At 60.1% G+C, this 21,402-nt stretch overlaps 1 protein-coding gene across 1 annotated transcript in view; it reads right to left on the reverse strand.

The window, feature by feature from the left end:
* Positions 1–21,402, reverse strand: part of NEURL4 (neuralized E3 ubiquitin protein ligase 4) — a 74,860-nt gene that overhangs the window by 46,033 nt on the left and 7,425 nt on the right. The window contains 10 exon segments of the mRNA XM_080636395.1: positions 805–1,003; positions 1,839–2,001; positions 2,087–2,172; positions 6,628–6,809; positions 9,486–9,587; positions 9,589–9,784; positions 15,384–15,456; positions 17,109–17,197; positions 18,675–18,786; positions 21,225–21,401. Of these exon segments, the coding sequence (XP_080492521.1) occupies positions 805–1,003; positions 1,839–2,001; positions 2,087–2,172; positions 6,628–6,809; positions 9,486–9,587; positions 9,589–9,784; positions 15,384–15,456; positions 17,109–17,197; positions 18,675–18,786; positions 21,225–21,401 (1,379 nt within the window).

A 21,402-nucleotide genomic window follows, 5' to 3' on the forward strand; every position in this document is an offset into this window, starting at 1 on the left:
CTCTGGTGGCTCCCTGGGTCCCTCTGGTCACTCTATGGTGGCTCCATGGGTCCCTATGGTCTCTCTCTGGTGGCTCCCTGGGTCCCTCTGGTCTCTCTCTGGTGGCTCCCTGGGTCCCTCTGGTCTCTCTCTGGTGGCTCCATGGGTCCCTCTGGTCACTCTATGGTGGCTCCCTGGGTCCCTCTGGTCACTCTATGGTGGCTCCATGGGTCCCTCTGGTCACTCTATGGTGGCTCCCTGGGTCCCTCTGGTCACTCTATGGTGGCTCCCTGGGTCCCTATGGTCACTCTCTGGTGGCTCCCTGGGTCCCTCTGGTCTCTCTCTGGTGGCTCCATGGGTCCCTATGGTCACTCTATGGTGGCTCCCTGGGTCCCTCTGGTCTCTCTCTGGTGGCTCCCTGGGTCCCTATGGTCACTCTATGGTGGCTCCATGGGTCCCTCTGGTCACTCTATGGTCACTCCATGGGTCCCTATGGTCACTCTATGGTCGCTCCATGGGTCCCTATGGTCACTCTATGGTGGCTCCATGGGTCCCTCTGGTCTCTCTCTGGTGGCTCCCTGGGTCCCTCTGGTCTCTCTCTGGTGGCTCCATGGGTCCCTATGGTCACTCTATGGTGGCTCCATGGGTCCCTCTGGTCACTCTATGGTGGCTCCCTGGGTCCCTCTGGTCACTCTATGGTGGCTCCATGGGTCCCTCTGGTCTCTCTCTGGTGGCTCCCTGGGTCCCTATGGTGGCTCCCTGGGTCCCTCTGGTCTCTCTCTGGTGGCTCCCTGGGTCCCTGCGGGCGGGCGGCGCGGCGCTCACCGGTTGGAGACGACGATGGCGTCGTTGAACTCGGCGCGGCAGTTCTGGCGCAGCGCCGTGCGGCCGCCGTTGGTCAGCAGCGCGTTGGAGCCGTGCCGCCGGTGGAAGCGCAGCTCCCCCCCCGCGCCCCCGGGCGACGGCGGCGACGGGGACCCCCCCGCCTCCGAGCCACACACGGAGGGGGGGGCCAGCGGGGCCTCTGGGGGCAGAGAGATCCAAGGGGGATGCAACGGGGGTCCAATGGAACCCAATGGGAAGTGAATGGGGATGCAATGGGGATCCAATGGGGAACCCAATGGGAAGTGAATGGGGATCCAATGGGGATCCAATGGGGATGCAATGGGGAACCCAATGGGAAGTGAATGGGGATGCAATGGGGATGCAATGGGGAACCCAATGGGAAGTGAATGGGGATCCAATGGGGATCCAATGGGGAACCCAATGGGAAGTCAATGGGGATCCAATGGGGATCCAATGGGGATGCAATGGGGAACCCAATGGGAAGTGAATGGGGATGCAATGGGGATGCAATGGGGAACCCAATGGGAAGTCAATGGGGATCCAATGGGGATCCAATGGAACCCAATGGGGATCCAATGGGGATCCAATGGGAAGTCAATGGGGATCCAATGGGAAGTCAATGGGAAGTCAATGGGGATCCAATGGGAAGTCAATGGGAACCCAATGGGGAACCCAATGGGAAGTCAGGGGAACCCAATGGGAACCCAATGGGAAGTCAATGGGGATCCAATGGGAAGTCAATGGGAAGTCAGTGGAACCCAATGGGAACCCAATGGGAAGTCCATGGGGATCCAATGGGAAGTCAATGGGAACCCAATGGGAAGTCAATGGGGATCCAATGGGAAGTCAATGGGGATCCAATGGGAAGTCAATGGGAACCTGATGGAACCCAACAGGAACCCAACGGGCACCCAATGGGGGACCCCAACGCCAGACCGTGGTGTCCCCATCATCCCATAGCCCCCATCACCTCCATGGCCCCATAGCCCCCCATAGGCACCCCACAGCCTCACCCCCCTCCTCCACGATGGTGGCCTGCGCCGCTTGCCCATAGAGGTCGACCACGGCGTAGACGTTGGGGGGCACGTTCCAGGCGGCGGGGCCCTGGGCCACCCCATTGACGAAGAAGTGGAGGGTCCCATCCGGCCTGCGCAGCACCCCCACCGTGTCCCCGGCCTGCGGGAGAGGGGGGGATACGGGGTGGGATGTGGGGGGAGATGGGGGGCAGATGGGGGGAGATGGGGGGAGATGGGGCTCCCACCTTGAGGCGATCGAGGTTGTGGCCGTACTCGTCCAGCACCGTGGTGCCGTTGTGCATCACCCCATTGCCCGTCATCATCCACGTGCCTATGGGGAGAGCCGGGGGGACGGGACCCATAGGGACCCCATAGAGATGCTGTAGACCCCCTAAGAACCCCATAGAGATGCCGCAGACCCCATACGGACCCCATAGAGATGCCGCAGACCCCATAAGGACCCCATAGAGATGCCGTAGACCCCCTAAGGACCCCATAGAGATGCCGTAGACCCCATACGGACCCCATAGAGATGCCGTAGACCCCCTAAGGACCCCATAGAGATGCCGTAGACCCCATAAGGACCCCATAGAGATGCCGCAGACCCCATAAGGACCCCATAGAGATGCCGCAGACCCCATAAGAACCCCATAGAGATGCCGCAGACCCCCTAAGGACCCCATAGAGATGCCGCAGACCCCATAAGGACCCCATAGAGATGCCGTAGACCCCCTAAGGACCCCATAGAGATGCCGTAGACCCCCTAAGGACCCCATAGAGATGCCGCAGACCCCCTAAGGACCCCATAGAGATGCCGTAGACCCCCTAAGGACCCCATAGAGATGCCGCAGACCCCATAAGGACCCCACAGAGATGCCGCAGACCCCCTAAGGACCCCATAGAGATGCTGTAGACCCCCTAAGGACCCCATAGAGATGCCGTAGACCCCCTAAGGACCCCATAGAGATGCCGCAGACCCCCTAAGGACCCCATAGAGATGCCGTAGACCCCCTACGGACCCCATAGAGATGCCGTAGACCCCATAAGGACCCCATAGAGATGCCGTAGACCCCCTAAGGACCCCATAGAGATGCTGTAGACCCCATAAGGACCCCACAGAGATGCCGTAGACCCCCTAAGGACCCCATAGAGATGCCGTAGACCCCCTAAGGACCCCATAGAGATGCCGTAGACCCCCCAAGGACCCCATAGAGATGCCGTAGACCCCCTAAGGACCCCACAGAGATGCCGCAGACCCCCTACGGACCCCATAGAGATGCCGTAGACCCCATAAGGACCCCATAGAGATGCCGCAGACCCCCTAAGGACCCCATAGAGATGCCGCAGACCCCCTAAGGACCCCATAGAGATGCCGTAGACCCCCTAAGGACCCCATAGAGATGCCGCAGACCCCCTAAGGACCCCATAGAGATGCCGCAGACCCCCTAAGGACCCCATAGAGATGCCGCAGACCCCCTACGGACCCCATAGAGATGCCGCAGACCCCCTAAGGACCCCATAGAGATGCCGTAGACCCCCTAAGGACCCCATAGAGATGCCGCAGACCCCCTAAGGACCCCATAGAGATGCCGCAGACCCCATAAGGACCCCATAGAGATGCCGTAGACCCCCTAAGGACCCCATAGAGATGCCGTAGACCCCCTAAGGACCCCATAGAGATGCCGTAGACCCCCTAAGGACCCCATAGAGATGCCGTAGACCCCATAAGGACCCCATAGAGATGCCGTAGACCCCCTAAGGACCCCATAGAGATGCCGCAGACCCCCTAAGGACCCCATAGAGATGCCGCAGACCCCCTAAGGACCCCATAGAGATGCCGTAGACCCCCTAAGGACCCCATAGAGATGCTGTAGACCCCATAAGGACCCCATAGAGATGCCGTAGACCCCCTAAGGACCCCACAGAGATGCCGCAGACCCCCTAAGGACCCCACAGAGATGCCGCAGACCCCCTAAGGACCCCATAGAGATGCCGTAGACCCCCTAAGGACCCCATAGAGATGCCGCAGACCCCCTAAGGACCCCATAGAGATGCCGCAGACCCCATAAGGACCCCATAGAGATGCCGTAGACCCCATACGGACCCCATAGAGATGCCGTAGACCCCCTACGGACCCCATAGAGATGCCGTAGACCCCCTAAGGACCCCATAGAGATGCCGCAGACCCCCTAAGGACCCCATAGAGATGCTGTAGACCCCCTAAGGACCCCATAGAGATGCCGTAGACCCCACAAGGACCCCATAGAGATGCCGCAGACCCCCTACGGACCCCATAGAGATGCCGTAGACCCCCTAAGGACCCCATAGAGATGCCGCAGACCCCCTACGGACCCCATAGAGATGCCGCAGACCCCACAAGGACCCCATAGAGATGCCGCAGACCCCCTAAGGACCCCATAGAGATGCCGTAGACCCCCTAAGGACCCCATAGAGATGCCGCAGACCCCCTAAGGACCCCATAGAGATGCCGTAGACCCCCTAAGGACCCCATAGAGATGCCGCAGACCCCACAAGGACCCCATAGAGATGCCGCAGACCCCCTAAGGACCCCATAGAGATGCTGTAGACCCCCTAAGGACCCCATAGAGATGCCGCAGACCCCCTAAGGACCCCATAGAGATGCCGCAGACCCCATAAGGACCCCATAGAGATGCCGCAGACCCCATAAGGACCCCATAGAGATGCCGTAGACCCCATACGGACCCCATAGAGATGCCGTAGACCCCCTAAGGACCCCATAGAGATGCCGCAGACCCCCTAAGGACCCCATAGAGATGCCGTAGACCCCATACGGACCCCATAGAGATGCCGTAGACCCCCTAAGGACCCCATAGAGATGCCGCAGACCCCACAAGGACCCCATAGAGATGCCGCAGACCCCACAAGGACCCCATAGAGATGCCGTAGACCCCCTAAGGACCCCATAGAGATGCCGTAGACCCCCTAAGGACCCCATAGAGATGCCGTAGACCCCCTAAGGACCCCATAGAGATGCCGTAGACCCCATAAGGACCCCATAGAGATGCCGTAGACCCCCTAAGGACCCCATAGAGATGCCGTAGACCCCACAAGGACCCCATAGAGATGCCGCAGACCCCCTAAGGACCCCATAGAGATGCCGTAGACCCCCTAAGGACCCCATAGAGATGCCGTAGACCCCCTAAGGACCCCATAGAGATGCCGTAGACCCCCTAAGGACCCCATAGAGATGCCGTAGACCCCCTAAGGACCCCATAGAGATGCCGCAGACCCCACAAGGACCCCATAGAGATGCCGCAGACCCCCTAAGGACCCCACAGAGATGCCGCAGACCCCCTAAGGACCCCACAGAGATGCCGCAGACCCCCTAAGGACCCCATAGAGATGCCGTAGACCCCCTAAGGACCCCATAGAGATGCCGTAGACCCCCTAAGGACCCCATAGAGATGCCGCAGACCCCCTAAGGACCCCATAGAGATGCCGCAGACCCCCTAAGGACCCCATAGAGATGCCGTAGACCCCATACGGACCCCATAGAGATGCCGTAGACCCCCTAAGGACCCCATAGAGATGCTGTAGACCCCCTAAGGACCCCATAGAGATGCCGTAGACCCCCTAAGGACCCCATAGAGATGCCGTAGACCCCCTAAGGACCCCATAGAGATGCCGTAGACCCCCTACGGACCCCATAGAGATGCCGCAGACCCCCTAAGGACCCCATAGAGATGCCGTAGACCCCCTAAGAACCCCATAGAGATGCCGTAGACCCCCTAAGGACCCCACAGAGATGCCGTAGACCCCCTACGGACCCCATAGAGATGCCGCAGACCCCCTAAGGACCCCATAGAGATGCCGTAGACCCCCTAAGGACCCCATAGAGATGCCGTAGACCCCCTAAGGACCCCATAGAGATGCCGTAGACCCCCTACGGACCCCATAGAGATGCCGCAGATCCCCTAAGGACCCCATAGAGATGCCGTAGACCCCATAAGGACCCCATAGAGATGCCGCAGACCCCCTAAGGACCCCATAGAGATGCCGTAGACCCCCTAAGGACCCCATAGAGATGCCGCAGACCCCCTAAGGACCCCATAGAGATGCCGCAGACCCCCTAAGGACCCCATAGAGATGCCGCAGACCCCCTAAGGACCCCATAGAGATGCCGCAGACCCCCTAAGGACCCCATAGAGATGCCGCAGACCCCCTAAGGACCCCATAGAGATGCCGCAGACCCCATAAGGACCCCATAGAGATGCCGTAGACCCCATATGGACCCCATAGAGATGCCGCAGACCCCCTAAGGACCCCATAGAGATGCCGTAGACCCCCTAAGGACCCCATAGAGATACCGTAGACCCCACAAGGACCCCATAGAGATGCCGCAGACCCCCTAAGGACCCCATAGAGATGCCGTAGACCCCCTAAGGACCCCATAGAGATGCCGCAGACCCCCTAAGGACCCCATAGAGATGCCGCAGACCCCCTAAGGACCCCATAGAGATGCCGCAGACCCCCTAAGGACCCCATAGAGATGCCGCAGACCCCATAAGGACCCCATAGAGATGCCGTAGACCCCATATGGACCCCATAGAGATGCCGCAGACCCCCTAAGGACCCCATAGAGATGCCGTAGACCCCCTAAGGACCCCATAGAGATACCGTAGACCCCACAAGGACCCCATAGAGATGCCGCAGACCCCCTAAGGACCCCATAGAGATGCCGTAGACCCCCTAAGGACCCCATAGAGATGCCGCAGACCCCCCCCGGCCCCCCGTAGGGCCGCACCGGAGCGCAGGTTGGTCATGGTGGAGGGCAGCTGCAGGTGGGCCGGGTTGTGGGTGGTGACGCCGATCTCGATGGAGCCGGCCCATTTGTCCACCATGCGGTCGAGGCGCACCTGGAAGAGCTCGTTGTCGCGCAGCGCCCGCGCGCTCAGCACCACGCCGTGGTTGAAGTCGTCGGTGGCGCTGGGGGGGCAAAGGGGGGGGGGGGAATGGGGGCAATTGGGACATCGCATCGGGGGGGGGACACTGGGTCCCATAGCCCATAGCCCATACCACATCCCCACCCCATAGACCCCATATCCCCCCCATAGGGCCCACATCATCCCATAGACCCCATCTCCACCCCATAGACCCCATGGCCCCCATCTCCACCCCATAGACCCCATAGTGCCCATCTCCACCCCATAGACCCCATAGGCCCCATCTCCACCCCATAGACCCCATAGTGCCCATCTCCACCCCATAGACCCCATAGTGCCCATCTCCACCCCATAGACCCCATAGACCCCATCTCCACCCCATAGACCCCATAGACCCCATCTCCACCCCATAGACCCCATAGAACCCATCTCCACCCCACAGATCCCATCTCCACCCCATAGACCCCATGGCCCCCATCTCCACCCCATAGACCCCATAGACCCCATCTCCACCCCGTAGACCCCATAGACCCCATCTCCACCCCATAGACCCCATCTCCACCCCATAGACCCCATAGACCCCATCTCCACCCCATAGACCCCATCTCCACCCCATAGACCCCATAGACCCCATCTCCACCCCATAGACCCCATCTCCACCCCATAGACCCCATAGACCCCATCTCCACCCCACAGATTCCATCTCCACCCCATAGACCCCATGGCCCCCATCTCCACCCCATAGACCCCATAGAGCCCATCTCCACCCCATAGACCCCATCTCCACCCCATAGACCCCATAGACCCCATCTCCACCCCATAGACCCCATAGACCCCACCTCCACCCCATAGACCCCATCTCCACCCCATAGACCCCATAGACCCCATCTCCACCCCATAGACCCCATAGACCCCATCTCCACCCCATAGACCCCATGGCTCCCATCTCCACCCCATAGACTCCATCTCCACCCCATAGACCCCATAGACCCCATCTCCACCCCATAGACCCCATAGACCCCATCTCCACCCCATAGACCCCATCTCCACCCCATAGACCCCATCTCCACCCCATGGCCCCCATCTCCACCCCATAGACCCCATCTCCACCCCATAGACCCCATCTCCATCCCATAGAGCCCATCTCCACCCCATAGACCCCATCTCCACCCCATAGACCCCATCTCCACCCCATGGCCCCCATCTCCACCCCATGGCCCCCATCTCCACCCCATAGAGCCCATCTCCACCCCATAGACCCCATCTCCACCCCATAGACCCCATGGCCCCCATCTCCACCCCATAGACCCCATAGACCCCATCTCCACCCCATAGACCCCATCTCCACCCCATAGACCCCATAGACCCCATCTCCACCCCATAGACCCCATCTCCACCCCATAGACCCCATAGACCCCATCTCCACCCCATAGACCCCATAGACCCCATCTCCACCCCATAGACCCCATCTCCACCCCATAGACCCCATAGAGCCCATCTCCACCCCATAGACCCCATAGACCCCATCTCCACCCCATAGACCCCATAGACCCCATCTCCACCCCATAGACCCCATAGACCCCATCTCCACCCCATAGACCCCATCTCCGCCCCATAGACCCCATGGCCCCCATCTCCACCCCATAGACCCCATAGACCCCATCTCCACCCCATAGACCCCATCTCCACCCCATAGACCCCATAGACCCCATCTCCACCCCATAGACCCCATGGCTCCCATCTCCACCCCATAGACTCCATCTCCACCCCATAGACCCCATAGACCCCATCTCCACCCCATAGACCCCATAGACCCCATCTCCACCCCATAGACCCCATCTCCACCCCATAGACCCCATCTCCACCCCATGGCCCCCATCTCCACCCCATGGCCCCCATCTCCACCCCATAGACCCCATCTCCATCCCATAGAGCCCATCTCCACCCCATAGACCCCATCTCCACCCCATAGACCCCATCTCCACCCCATGGCCCCCATCTCCACCCCATAGAGCCCATCTCCACCCCATAGACCCCATCTCCACCCCATAGACCCCATGGCCCCCATCTCCACCCCATAGACCCCATAGACCCCATCTCCACCCCATAGACCCCATCTCCGCCCCATAGACCCCATGGCCCCCATCTCCACCCCATAGACCCCATAGACCCCATCTCCACCCCATAGACCCCATCTCCACCCCATAGACCCCATGGCCCCCATCTCCACCCCATAGACCCCATAGACCCCATCTCCACCCCATAGACCCCATAGTGCCCATCTCCACCCCATAGACCCCATAGACCCCATCTCCACCCCATAGACCCCATAGACCCCCCATAGGGCCCACATCATCCCATAGACCCCATCTCCACCCCCTAGACCCCATGGCCCCCATCTCCACCCCATAGACCCCATAGACCCCATCTCCACCCCATGGCCCCCATCTCCACCCCATAGACCCCATCTCCACCCCACAGACCCCATAGACCCCATCTCCACCCCATAGACCCCATAGAGCCCATCTCCACCCCATAGACCCCATCTCCACCCCATAGACCCCATAGACCCCATCTCCACCCCATAGACCCCATAGACCCCATCTCCACCCCATGGCCCCCATCTCCACCCCATAGACCCCATCTCCACCCCATAGACCCCATAGACCCCATCTCCACCCCATAGACCCCATGGCCCCCCCCCCCGCCAGCCCCTCACTGCGGCCTCAGCGCCGTCCGGCCCTCGTTGACCACGGCCGCCTTCTGCCCGCAGTTGGGGTGGAAGAGGAGGCGCTGGGGGGGGGGGGGGGGGGGGGGCGGGGCCGGCGGCGGCGGCGGCGCGGGGGGGGGCGCCGTCGGGGGCCGGGGGGGGCGGGGGGGACAGGGCCCGCAGGAGGGCGTTGGTGCGGCGCAGGCGGTCGCTGGCGTTGTGGCTGTGGACGATGGTGACCTTGACGGCCATGCCATAGAGATCCACGACGCCGTAGAGCACCGGCGGCGTCACCGCCGTCGCCACCCCTGCGGGGCAGGCAAAGGGGTCAGGGGGGGATGATGGGGGTCAATGGGGGATGATGGGGGTCAATGGGGGATGATGGGGGTCAGGGGGGGATGATGGGGGTCAATGGGGGATGATGGGGGTCAGGGGGGGATGATGGGGGTCAGGGGGGGATGATGGGGGTCAATGGGGGATGATGGGGGTCAGGGGGGGATGATGGGGGTCAGGGGGGGATGATGGGGGTCAATGGGGGATGATGGGGGTCAATGGGGGATGATGGGGGTCAGGGGGGGATGATGGGGGTCAATGGGGGATGATGGGGGTCAGGGGGGGATGATGGGGGTCAGGGGGGGATGATGGGGGTCAATGGGGGATGATGGGGGTCAGGGGGGGATGATGGGGGTCAGGGGGGATGATGGGGGTCAATGGGGGATGATGGGGGTCAATGGGTGCTGATGGGGGTCAGGGGGGGATGATGGGGGTCAGGGGGGGATGATGGGGGTCAATGGGGGATGATGGGGGTCAGGGGGGATGATGGGGGTCAATGGGGGATGATGGGGGTCAATGGGGGATGATGGGGGTCAATGGGGGATGATGGGGGTCAGGGGGGGATGATGGGGGTCAATGGGGGATGATGGGGGTCAGGGGGGATGATGGGGGTCAATGGGGTATGATGGGGGTCAGGGGGGGATGATGGGGGTCAATGGGGGATGATGGGGGTCAGGGGGGATGATGGGGGTCAATGGGGTATGATGGGGGTCAGGGGGGATGATGGGGGTCAATGGGGGATGATGGGGGTCAGGGGGGGATGATGGGGGTCAATGGGGGATGATGGGGGTCAGGGGGGATGATGGGGGTCAATGGGGTATGATGGGGGTCAGGGGGGGATGATGGGGGTCAGGGGGGATGATGGGGGTCAATGGGGGATGATGGGGGTCAATGGGGGATGATGGGGGTCAATGGGGTATGATGGGGGTCAGGGTGGGATGATGGGGGTCAATGGGGGATGATGGGGGTCAGGGGGGGATGATGGGGGTCAGTGGGGGATGATGGGGGTCAGGGGGGGATGATGGGGGTCAATGGGGGATGATGGGGGTCAGGGGGGATGATGGGGGTCAATGGGGGATGATGGGGGTCAATGGGGGATGATGGGGGTCAGGGGGGGATGATGGGGGTCAGGGGGGGATGATGGGGGTCAGGGGGGATGATGGGGGTCAGGGGGGGATGATGGGGGTCAATGGGGGATGATGGGGGTCAGGGGGGGATGATGGGGGTCAGGGGGGGATGATGGGGGTCAATGGGGGATGATGGGGGTCAGGGGGGGATGATGGGGGTCAATGGGGGATGATGGGGGTCAGGGGGGGATGATGGGGGTCAATGGGGGATGATGGGGGTCAGGGGGGGATGATGGGGGTCAGGGGGGATGATGGGGGTCAATGGGGGATGATGGGGGTCAATGGGGGATGATGGGGGTCAGGGGGGGATGATGGGGGTCAATGGGGGATGATGGGGGTCATGGGGGGATGATGGGGGTCAATGGGGGATGATGGGGGTCAGGGGGGGATGATGGGGGTCAGGGGGGATGATGGGGGTCAATGGGGGATGATGGGGTCAATGGGGGATGATGGGGGTCAGGGGGGGATGATGGGGGTCAGGGGGGGATGATGGGGGTCAATGGGGGATGATGGGGGTCAATGGGGGATGATGGGGGTCAGGGGGGGATGATGGGGGTCAATGGGGGATGATGGGGGTCAATGGGGGATGATGGGGGTCAGGGGGGGATGATGGGGGTCAATGGGGGATGATGGGGGTCAATGGGGGATGATGGCATCAATGGGTGTTGATGGGGGTCAGGGGGGGATGATGGGGGTCGGGGGGGATGATGGGGGTCAGGGGGGGATGATGGGGGTCAGGGGGGGATGATGGGGGTCAGGGGGGGATGATGGGGGTCAGGGGGGATGATGGGGGTCAATGGGGGATGATGGGGTCAATGGGGGATGATGGGGGTCAGGGGGGGATGATGGGGGTCAGGGGGGGATGATGGGGTCAATGGGGGATGATGGGGGTCAGGGGGGGATGATGGGGGTCAATGGGGGATGATGGGGGTCAGGGGGGGATGATGGGGGTCAATGGGGGGATGATGGGGGTCAGGGGGGGATGATGGGGGTCAATGGGGGGATGATGGGGGTCAGGGGGGGATGATGGGGGTCGGGGGGGATGATGGGGGTCAATGGGGGATGATGGGGGTCAGGGGGGGATGATGGGGGTCAATGGGGGATGATGGGGGTCAATGGGGGGTGATGGGGGTCAGGGGGGATGATGGGGGTCAGGGGGGATGATGGGGGTCAGGGGGGGATGATGGGGGTCAGGGGGGGATGATGGGGGTCAATGGGGGATGATGGGGGTCAGGGGGGTATGATGGGGGTCAATGGGGGATGATGGGGGTCAGGGGGGGATGATGGGGGTCAGGGGGGATGATGGGGGTCAATGGGGGATGATGGGGGTCAGGGGGGGATGATGGGGGTCAGGGGGGGATGATGGGGGTCAATGGGGGATGATGGGGGTCAGGGGGGGATGATGGGGGTCAATGGGGGATGATGGGGGTCAGGGGGGGATGATGGGGGTCAGGGGGGATGATGGGGGTCAATGGGGGATGATGGGGGTCAGGGGGGGATGATGGGGGTCAGGGGGGGATGATGGGGGTCAATGGGGGATGTTGGGGGTCAGGGGGGGATGATGGGGGTCAATGGGGGATGATGGGGGTCAGGGGGGGATGATGGGGGTCAATGGGGGATGATGGGGGTCAGGGGGGGATGATGGGGGTCAGGGGGGATGATGGGGGTCAATGGGGGATGATGGGGGTCAGGGGGGGATGATGGGGGTCAGGGGGGGATGATGGGGGTCAATGGGGGATGATGGGGGTCAGGGGGGGATGATGGGGGTCAATGGGGGATGATGGGGGTCAATGGGGGGTGATGGGGGTCAGGGGGGATGATGGGGGTCAGGGGGGGATGATGGGGGTCAGGGGGGGATGATGGGGGTCAATGGGGGATGATGGGGGTCAATGGGGGATGTTGGGGGTCAGGGGGGGATGATGGGGGTCAATGGGGGATGATGGGGGTCAATGGGGGATGATGGGGGTCAATGGGGGATGATGGGGGTCAGGGGGGGATGATGGGGGTCAATGGGGGATGATGGGGGTCAGGGGGGGATGATGGGGGTCAGGGGGGGATGATGGGGGTCAATGGGGGATGTTGGGGGTCAGGGGGGGATGATGGGGGTCAATGGGGGATGATGGGGGTCAGGGGGGATGATGGGGGTCAATGGGGGATGATGGGGGTCAGGGGGGGATGATGGGGGTCAGGGGGGGATGATGGGGGTCAATGGGGGATGTTGGGGGTCAGGGGGGGATGATGGGGGTCAATGGGGGATGATGGGGGTCAGGGGGGGATGATGGGGGTCAATGGGGGATGATGGGGGTCAGGGGGGGATGATGGGGGTCAGGGGGGATGATGGGGGTCAATGGGGGATGATGGGGGTCAGGGGGGGATGATGGGGGTCAGGGGGGGATGATGGGGGTCAATGGGGGATGATGGGGGTCAGGGGGGGATGATGGGGGTCAATGGGGGATGATGGGGGTCAATGGGGGATGATGGGGGTCAGGGGGAGATGATGGGGGTCAATGGGGGATGATGGGGGTCAGGGGGGATGATGGGGGTCAATGGGGGATGATGGGGGTCAATGGGGGATGATGGGGGTCAGGGGGGGATGATGGGGGTCAATGGGGGATGATGGGGGTCAGGGGGGGATGATGGGGGTCAATGGGGGATGATGGGGGTCAGGGGGGGATGATGGGGGTCAGGGGGGGATGATGGGGGTCAGGGGGGATGATGGGGGTCAATGGGGGATGATGGGGGTCAATGGGGGATGATGGAGGTCAGGGGGGGATGATGGGGGTCAATGGGGGATGATGGGGGTCAGGGGGGGATGATGGGGGTCAATGGGGGATGATGGGGGTCAATGGGGGATGATGGGGGTCAGGGGGGGATGATGGGGGTCAATGGGGGATGATGGGGGTCAGGGGGGGATGATGGGGGTCAATGGGGGATGATGGGGGTCAGGGGGGGATGATGGGGGTCAATGGGGGATGATGGGGGTCAGGGGGGGATGATGGGGGTCAATGGGGGATGATGGGGGTCAGGGGGGGATGATGGGGGTCAATGGGGGATGATGGGGGTCAGGGGGGGATGATGGGGGTCAGGGGGGGATGATGGGGGTCAGGGGGGATGATGGGGGTCAGGGGGGGATGATGGGGGTCAGGGGGGGATGATGGGGGTCAATGGGGGATGATGGGGGTCAGGGGGGGATGATGGGGGTCAATGGGGGATGATGGGGGTCAATGGGGGATGATGGGGGTCAGGGGGGGATGATGGGGGTCAATGGGGGATGATGGGGGTCGGGGGGGATGATGGGGGTCAATGGGGGATGATGGGGGTCAGGGGGGGATGATGGGGGTCAATGGGGGATGATGGGGGTCAGGGGGGGATGATGGGGGTCAATGGGGGATGATGGGGGTCAGGGGGGGATGATGGGGGTCAGGGGGGGATGATGGGGGTCAATGGGGGATGATGGGGGTCAATGGGTGCTGATGGGGCTCAATGGGTGCTGATGGGGGTCTATGGGGGATGATGGGGGTCAATGGGGGATGATGGCATCAATGGGTGTTCATGGGGCTCAATGGGTGCTGATGGCATCAATGGGTGCTGATGGGGCTCAATGGGTGCTGATGGCATCAATGGCTGCTGATGGGGGTCAATGGGGGATGATGGGGGTCAGTGGGTGCTGATGGGGGTCAATGGGGGATGATGGCATCAATGGGTGTTCATGGGGGTCAATGGGGGATGATGGGGGTCAGTGGGGGATGATGGGGGTCAATGGGGGATGATGGGGGTCAATGGGTGCTGATGGCATCAATGGGGGATGATGGGGCTCAATGGGTGCTAATGGCATCAATGGGTGTTCATGGGGCTCAATAGGTGCTAATAGGGCTCAATGGGGGATAATGGCATCAATGGGTGCTGATGGGGGTCAATGGGGGATGATGGCATCAATGGGTGCTGATGGGGCTCAATGGGTGTTGATGGGGCTCAATGGGTGCTGATGGCATCAATGGGTGTTCATGGGGCTCAATGGGTGCTGATGGGGGTCAATGGGGGATGATGGCCTCAATGGGTGTTGATGGGGCTCAATGGGGGATGATGGCCTCAATGGGTGTTGATGGGGCTCAATGGGTGTTGATGGAGCTCAATGGGTGCTGATGGCCTCAGTGGGTGCTGATGGGGGTCAATGGGTGTTGATGGAGCTCAATGGGTGCTGATGGCCTCAGTGGGTGCTGATGGGGGTCAATGGGTGTTGATGGGGCTCAATGGGTGCTGATGGCCTCAGTGGGTGCTGATTGGGCTCAATGAACACCCTCAAGGCCATGGGCTGTCAATGATGGGGTCACCAAAGGGATGGGGACGTCCCCAAGAGCCACTTTTGGGGTCCCCCCGCCCCATCCCCTCCCAGCCCCAAGGTTCCCATGGGGTCCCACCCCCCCGGCCCCCCCCCCAAGGTCCCCACCTTGGTCGATGCCGTTGATGTAGAAGTGCAGGGCGTTGTTGGGCTTCCGCGTGAGGCCAATGTGGTCCCCTTCCTGTGGGGCAATGGGGACAATGGGGGCAATGGGGGTAAAGGGGGCAATGGGGGCAATGGGGGTAAAGGGGGCAATGGGGGCAATGGGGGTAAAGGGGGACAATGGGGGAATGGGGGTAAAGGGGGCAATGGGTACAACGGGTGCCAATGGGTGTCAATGGGTGCCAGTGGGTACAATGGGTGTCAATGTGGTACAATGGATGCCAATGGGTACAATGGATGCCAATGGGTACAATGGATGCCAATGGGTACAATGGGTGCCAATGGGTGCCAAGGGGTACAATGGATGCCAATGGGTGCCAATGGGTACAATGGGTGCCAATGGGTGCCAAGGGGTACAATCGATGCCAATGGGTGCCAATGGGTACAATGGGTGCCAATGGGTGCCAATGGGTACAATGGGTGCCAATGGGTGCCAATGGGTACAATGGGTGCCAATGGGTGCCAAGGGGTACAATGGGTGCCAATGGGTGTCAAGGGGTACAATGGGTGCCAATGGATGCCAATGGGTGCCAATGGGTACAATGGATGCCAATGGGTGCCAATGAGTACAATGGATGCCACTGGGTGCCAATGGGCGCCAATAGGTACAATGGATGCCAATGGGTGCCAATGGGTACAATGGGTGCCAATGGGTGCCAATGAGTACAATGGATGCCAATGGGTGCCAATGGGCGCCAATAGGTACAATGGATGCCAATGGGTGCCAATGGGTACAATGGGTGCCAATGGGTGCCAAGGGGTACAATGGGTGCCAATGGGTGCCAATGGGTACAATGGGTGCCAATGGGTGCCAATGGGTGCCAATGGGCGCCAATAGGTACAATGGATGCCAATGGGTGCCAATGGGTACAATGGATGCCAATGGGTGCCAATGGGCGCCAATAGGTACAATGGATGCCAATGGGTGCCAATGGGTACAATGGGTGCCAATGGGTGCCAAGGGGTACAATGGGTGCCAATGGGTGCCAATGGGTACAATGGGTGCCAATGGGTGCCAATGGGTGCCAATGGGAGCCAATAGGTACAATGGATGCCAATGGGTGCCAATAGGTACAATGGGTGCCAATGGGTGCCAATGGGTACAATGGATGCCAATGGGTGCCAATGGGCGCCAATAGGTACAATGGATGCCAATGGGTGCCAATGGGTGCCAATGGGTACAATGGATGCCAATGGGTGCCAATGGGTACAATGGATGCCAATGGGTGCCAATGAGTACAATGGATGCCAATGGGTGCCAATGGGCGCCAATAGGTACAATGGATGCCAATGGGTGCCAATGGGTGCCAATGGGTACAATGGATGCCAATGGGTGCCAATGGGTACAATGGGTGCCAATGCGTGCCAATGAGTACAATGGATGCTAATGGGTGCCAATGGGCGCCAATAGGTACAATGGATGCCAATGGGTGCCAATGGGTGCCAATGGGTACAATGGATGCCAATGGGTGCCAATGGGTACAATGGGTGCCAATGCGTGCCAACGGGTTCAATGGGTGCCAACGCGTGCCAACGGCTGGGTTTAGGGATGGAATCTCCCCCATTGGAGCCCCTCAAGCGGGGGGGGGTTTGGGGGTCCCCATTTCCGGGGTGCGTGGAGGGGGGGTCGGGGGGGTCCCCTCAGTTTTGGGCTGGGGGGTGGGGGGTTACCTGCAGCTCATCCAGGCTGAACTCGCAGTATTCCCGGCGCGTTCCCTTCCCGTTGGTGAGGATCCCGCAGCCGCTCATCATGATGGTGCCTGCAATGGGGGGGCCCATTGGGGTGATGGGGTCCCCATTGGGGTGATGGGGTCCCCATTGGGGTGATAGGGTCCTCATTGGGGTGATGGGGTCCTCATTGGGGTGATGGGGTCCCCATTGTGGTGATAGGGTCCTCATTGGGGTGATGGGGTCCCCATTGTGGTGATGGGGTCCCCATTGTGGTGATAGGGTCCTCATTGGGGTGATGGGGACCTCATTGGGGTGATGGAGACCTCATTGGGGTGATGGGGGTGTCCCCATTGTGGAGATAGGGTCCTCATTGGGGTGATGGGGTCCCCATTGGGGTGATGGGGGTGTCCCCATTGTGGTGATAGGGTCCTCATTGGGGTGATGGGGTCCCCATTGTGGTGATGGGGACCTCATTGGGGTGATGGAGACCTCATTGGGGTGATAGGGGTGTCCCCATTGTGGAGATAGGGTCCTCATTGGGGTGATGGGGTCCCCATTGGGGTGATGGGGTCCCCATTGTGGTGATAGGGTCCTCATTGGGGTGATGGGGTCCCCATTGGGGTGATGGGGGGGTCCCCATTGTGGTCATAGGGTCCTCATTGGGGGTGATGGGGTCCCCATTGGGGTGATGGGGACCTCATTGGGGTGATGGTGTCCCCATTGTGGAGATAGGGTCCTCATTGGGGTGATGGGGTCCCCATTGGGGTGATGGGGGTGTCCCCATTGTGGTGATAGGGTCCTCATTGGGGTGATGGAGACCTCATTGGGGTGATGGGGGTGTCCCCATTGTGGAGATAGGGTCCCCATTGTGGTGATAGGGTCCTCATTGGGGTGATGGAGACCTCATTGGGGTGATGGGGGTGTCCCCATTGTGGAGATAGGGTCCCCATTGTCGTGATAGGGTCCCCATTGTGGAGATAGGGTCCTCATTGGGGTGATGGGGTCCCCATTGGGGTGATGGGGGTGTCCCCATTGTGGTCATAGGGTCCTCATTGGGGTGATGGGGTCCTCATTGGGGTGATGGGGTCCCCATTGGGGTGATGGGGGGGTCCCCATTGTGGTGATAGGGTCCTCATTGGGGTGATGGGGACCTCATTGGGGTGATGGGGACCTCATTGGGGTGATGGGGGGGTCCCCATTGTGGTCATAGGGTCCTCATTGGGGTGATGGAGTCCTCATTGGGGTGATGGGGTCCCCATTGGGGTGATGGGGACCTCATTGGGGTGATGGGGGGGTCCCCATTGTGGTGATAGGGTCCTCATTGGGGGTGATGGGGACCCCACAGGGCTGATGGGGGGGACCCCATAGGGGTGATGGGGGGGACCCCATTGAGGTGATGGGACCCCACTGAGGTGATGGGACCCCACTGAGGTGATGGGTGGGTCCCCATTGGGGTGATGGGGACCCTGTTTTGGGGTGACGGGGATCCCATGGAGGGGATGGAGACCCCATAGTGGTTAATGGGGACCCCCCCATAGTGGTGCTGGGGCCCCCCCGGGTGCTGACCGGAGCGCAGGTTGGTCATGGTGGCCGGGTACTCGAGGCTGTTGGGGTTGTGGGCAGTGACCCCCATCTCGATGGAGCCCGACCACTTGTCCACCAGTTTGTCAATGCGGATCTGGGGGGGCAAAGTGGGGGGGGGGGGGTCAGGGAACCCCAACCCCCGCCCCCACCAAAGGTGGCCCCAGGACCCTTCTAAGACCCCCTGGGAAGCCCTCAAAAGGACCCCAAAATCACCTCAAATCCCCCCAGAATGGCCCCAAATCCCCCCAAAATGACCCAAAATCACCCAAAATGACCCAAAATCACCCAAAATGACCCAAAATCCCCCAAAATGACCCAAAATCCCCCCAGAATGACCCAAATCCCCCCAAAATGACCCAAAATCCCCCCAAAATGACCCAAATCCCCCCAAAATGACCCAAATCCCCCCAAAATGACCCAAAACCCCCCCAAAATGACCCAAAATCACCCCAAAATGACCCAAAATCCCCCAAAATGACCCAAAATCCCCCAAAATGACCCCAAATCCCCCCAAAATGACCCAAAATCACCCCAAAATGACCCAAAATCCCCCCAAAATGACCCAAATCCCCCAAAATGACCCCAAATCACCCCAAAATGAACCAAAATCACCCCAAAATGACCCAAAGCCCCCCAAAATGACCCAAAATCACCCCCAAAATGACCCCAAATCACCCAAAATGACCCAAAATCCCCCCAAAATGACCCCAAATCACCCCAAAATGACCCAAATCACCCCAAAACGACCCAAAATCCCCCAAAATGACCCAAAATCCCCCAAAATTACCCAAAATCACCCCAAAATGACCCAAAATCCCCCAAAATGACCCAGAATCACCCCAAAATGACCCAAAATCACCCCAAAATGACCCAAATCACCCCAAAATGACCCAAAATCCCCCCAAAATGACCCAAATCCCCCCAAAATGACCCAAAATCACCCCAAAATGACCCAAATCACCCCAAAATGACCCAAAATCCCCCCAAAATGACCCAAAATCCCCCAAAATGACCCAAAATCCCCCAAAATGACCCAAAATCCCCCAAAATGACCCAAAATCCCCCCAAAATGACCCAAAATCCCCCCAAAATGACCCAAAATCACCCAAAATTACCCAAAATCACCCCAAAATGACCCAAAATCCCCCAAAATGACCCAGAATCACCCCAAAATGACCCAAAATCACCCCAAAATGACCCAAATCACCCCAAAATGACCCAAAATCCCCCCAAAATGACCCAAATCCCCCCAAAATGACCCAAAATCCCCCAAAATGACCCAAAATCACCCCAAAATGACCCAAAGCCCCCCCAAAATGACCCCAAATCACCCCAAAATGACCCAAAATCCCCCCAAAATGACCCAAAATCCCCCAAAATGACCCAAATCCCCCAAAATGACCCAAAATCCCCCAAAATGACCTCAAATCCCCCCAAAATGACCCAAAATCACCCCCAAAATGACCCAAAATCACCCCAAAATGACCCAAAACCCCCCCAAAATGACCCAAAATCACCCCCAAAATGACCCAAAACCCCCCCAAAATGACCCAAAATCACCCCCAAAATGACCCCAAATCACCCCAAAATGACCCCAAATCACCCCAAAACGACCCCAAACCCCCCCTCGGACATCTCCCCATCACATGGGGGTCAGGTGGGCAGCACCACCCTGTTACTGAACCCCCCAAATCCCCATCAAACCCCCCCAAAATGACCCAAAATGACCCAAAATGACCCAAAATCACCCCAAAATGACCCAAAATCCCCCAAAATGACCCAAAATCCCCCCAAAATGACCCAAATCACCCCAAAATGACCCAAAACCCCCCCAAAATGACCCCAAATCCCCCCAAAATGACCCCAAATCACCCCAAAATGACCCAAAATCCCCCCAAAATGACCCAAAATCCCCCAAAATGACCCAAATCCCCCCAAAATGACCCAAAATCCCCCAAAATGACCTCAAATCCCCCCAAAATGACCCAAAATCACCCCCAAAATGACCCAAAATCACCCCAAAATGACCCAAAACCCCCCCAAAATGACCCAAAATCACCCCCAAAATGACCCCAAATCACCCCAAAATGACCCAAAATCCCCCCAAAATGACCCAAAATCCCCCAAAATGACCCAAATCCCCCCAAAATGACCCAAAATCCCCCAAAATGACCTCAAATCCCCCCAAAATGACCCAAAATCACCCCCAAAATGACCCAAAATCACCCCAAAATGACCCAAAACCCCCCCAAAATGACCCAAAATCACCCCCAAAATGACCCCAAATCACCCCAAAATGACCCCAAATCACCCCAAAACGACCCCAAACCCCCCCTCGGACATCTCCCCATCACATGGGGGTCAGGTGGGCAGCACCACCCTGTTACTGAACCCCCCAAATCCCCATCAAACCCCCCCAAAATGACCCAAAATGACCCAAACCCCCCCAAAATGCCCCAAAAATCCCCCAAAATCCCCCCAAAATGACCCAAAATCCCCCAAAACGACCCAAAATGACCCCCGAACGCCCACCTCGAACATCTCCCCGTCGCGCAGGGGCCGGTTGGTCAGCACCACGCCGTTATTGAACTCGTCGAGGGGCCGGCGCCGCTCCGCGGTCTTGTGCCCGTTGCTGAGCTTAATGAGGGCGCCGCACTTCTCGTGGAACAGCAGCGCCTCATTGGTCAGCGCGGCCGCAGGGGGGCGGGGC

The sequence above is a fragment of the Psittacula echo genome, assembly GCF_963264785.1.
Source record: "Psittacula echo genome assembly, chromosome: 32".
Lineage (NCBI taxonomy): Eukaryota > Metazoa > Chordata > Aves > Psittaciformes > Psittacidae > Psittacula > Psittacula echo.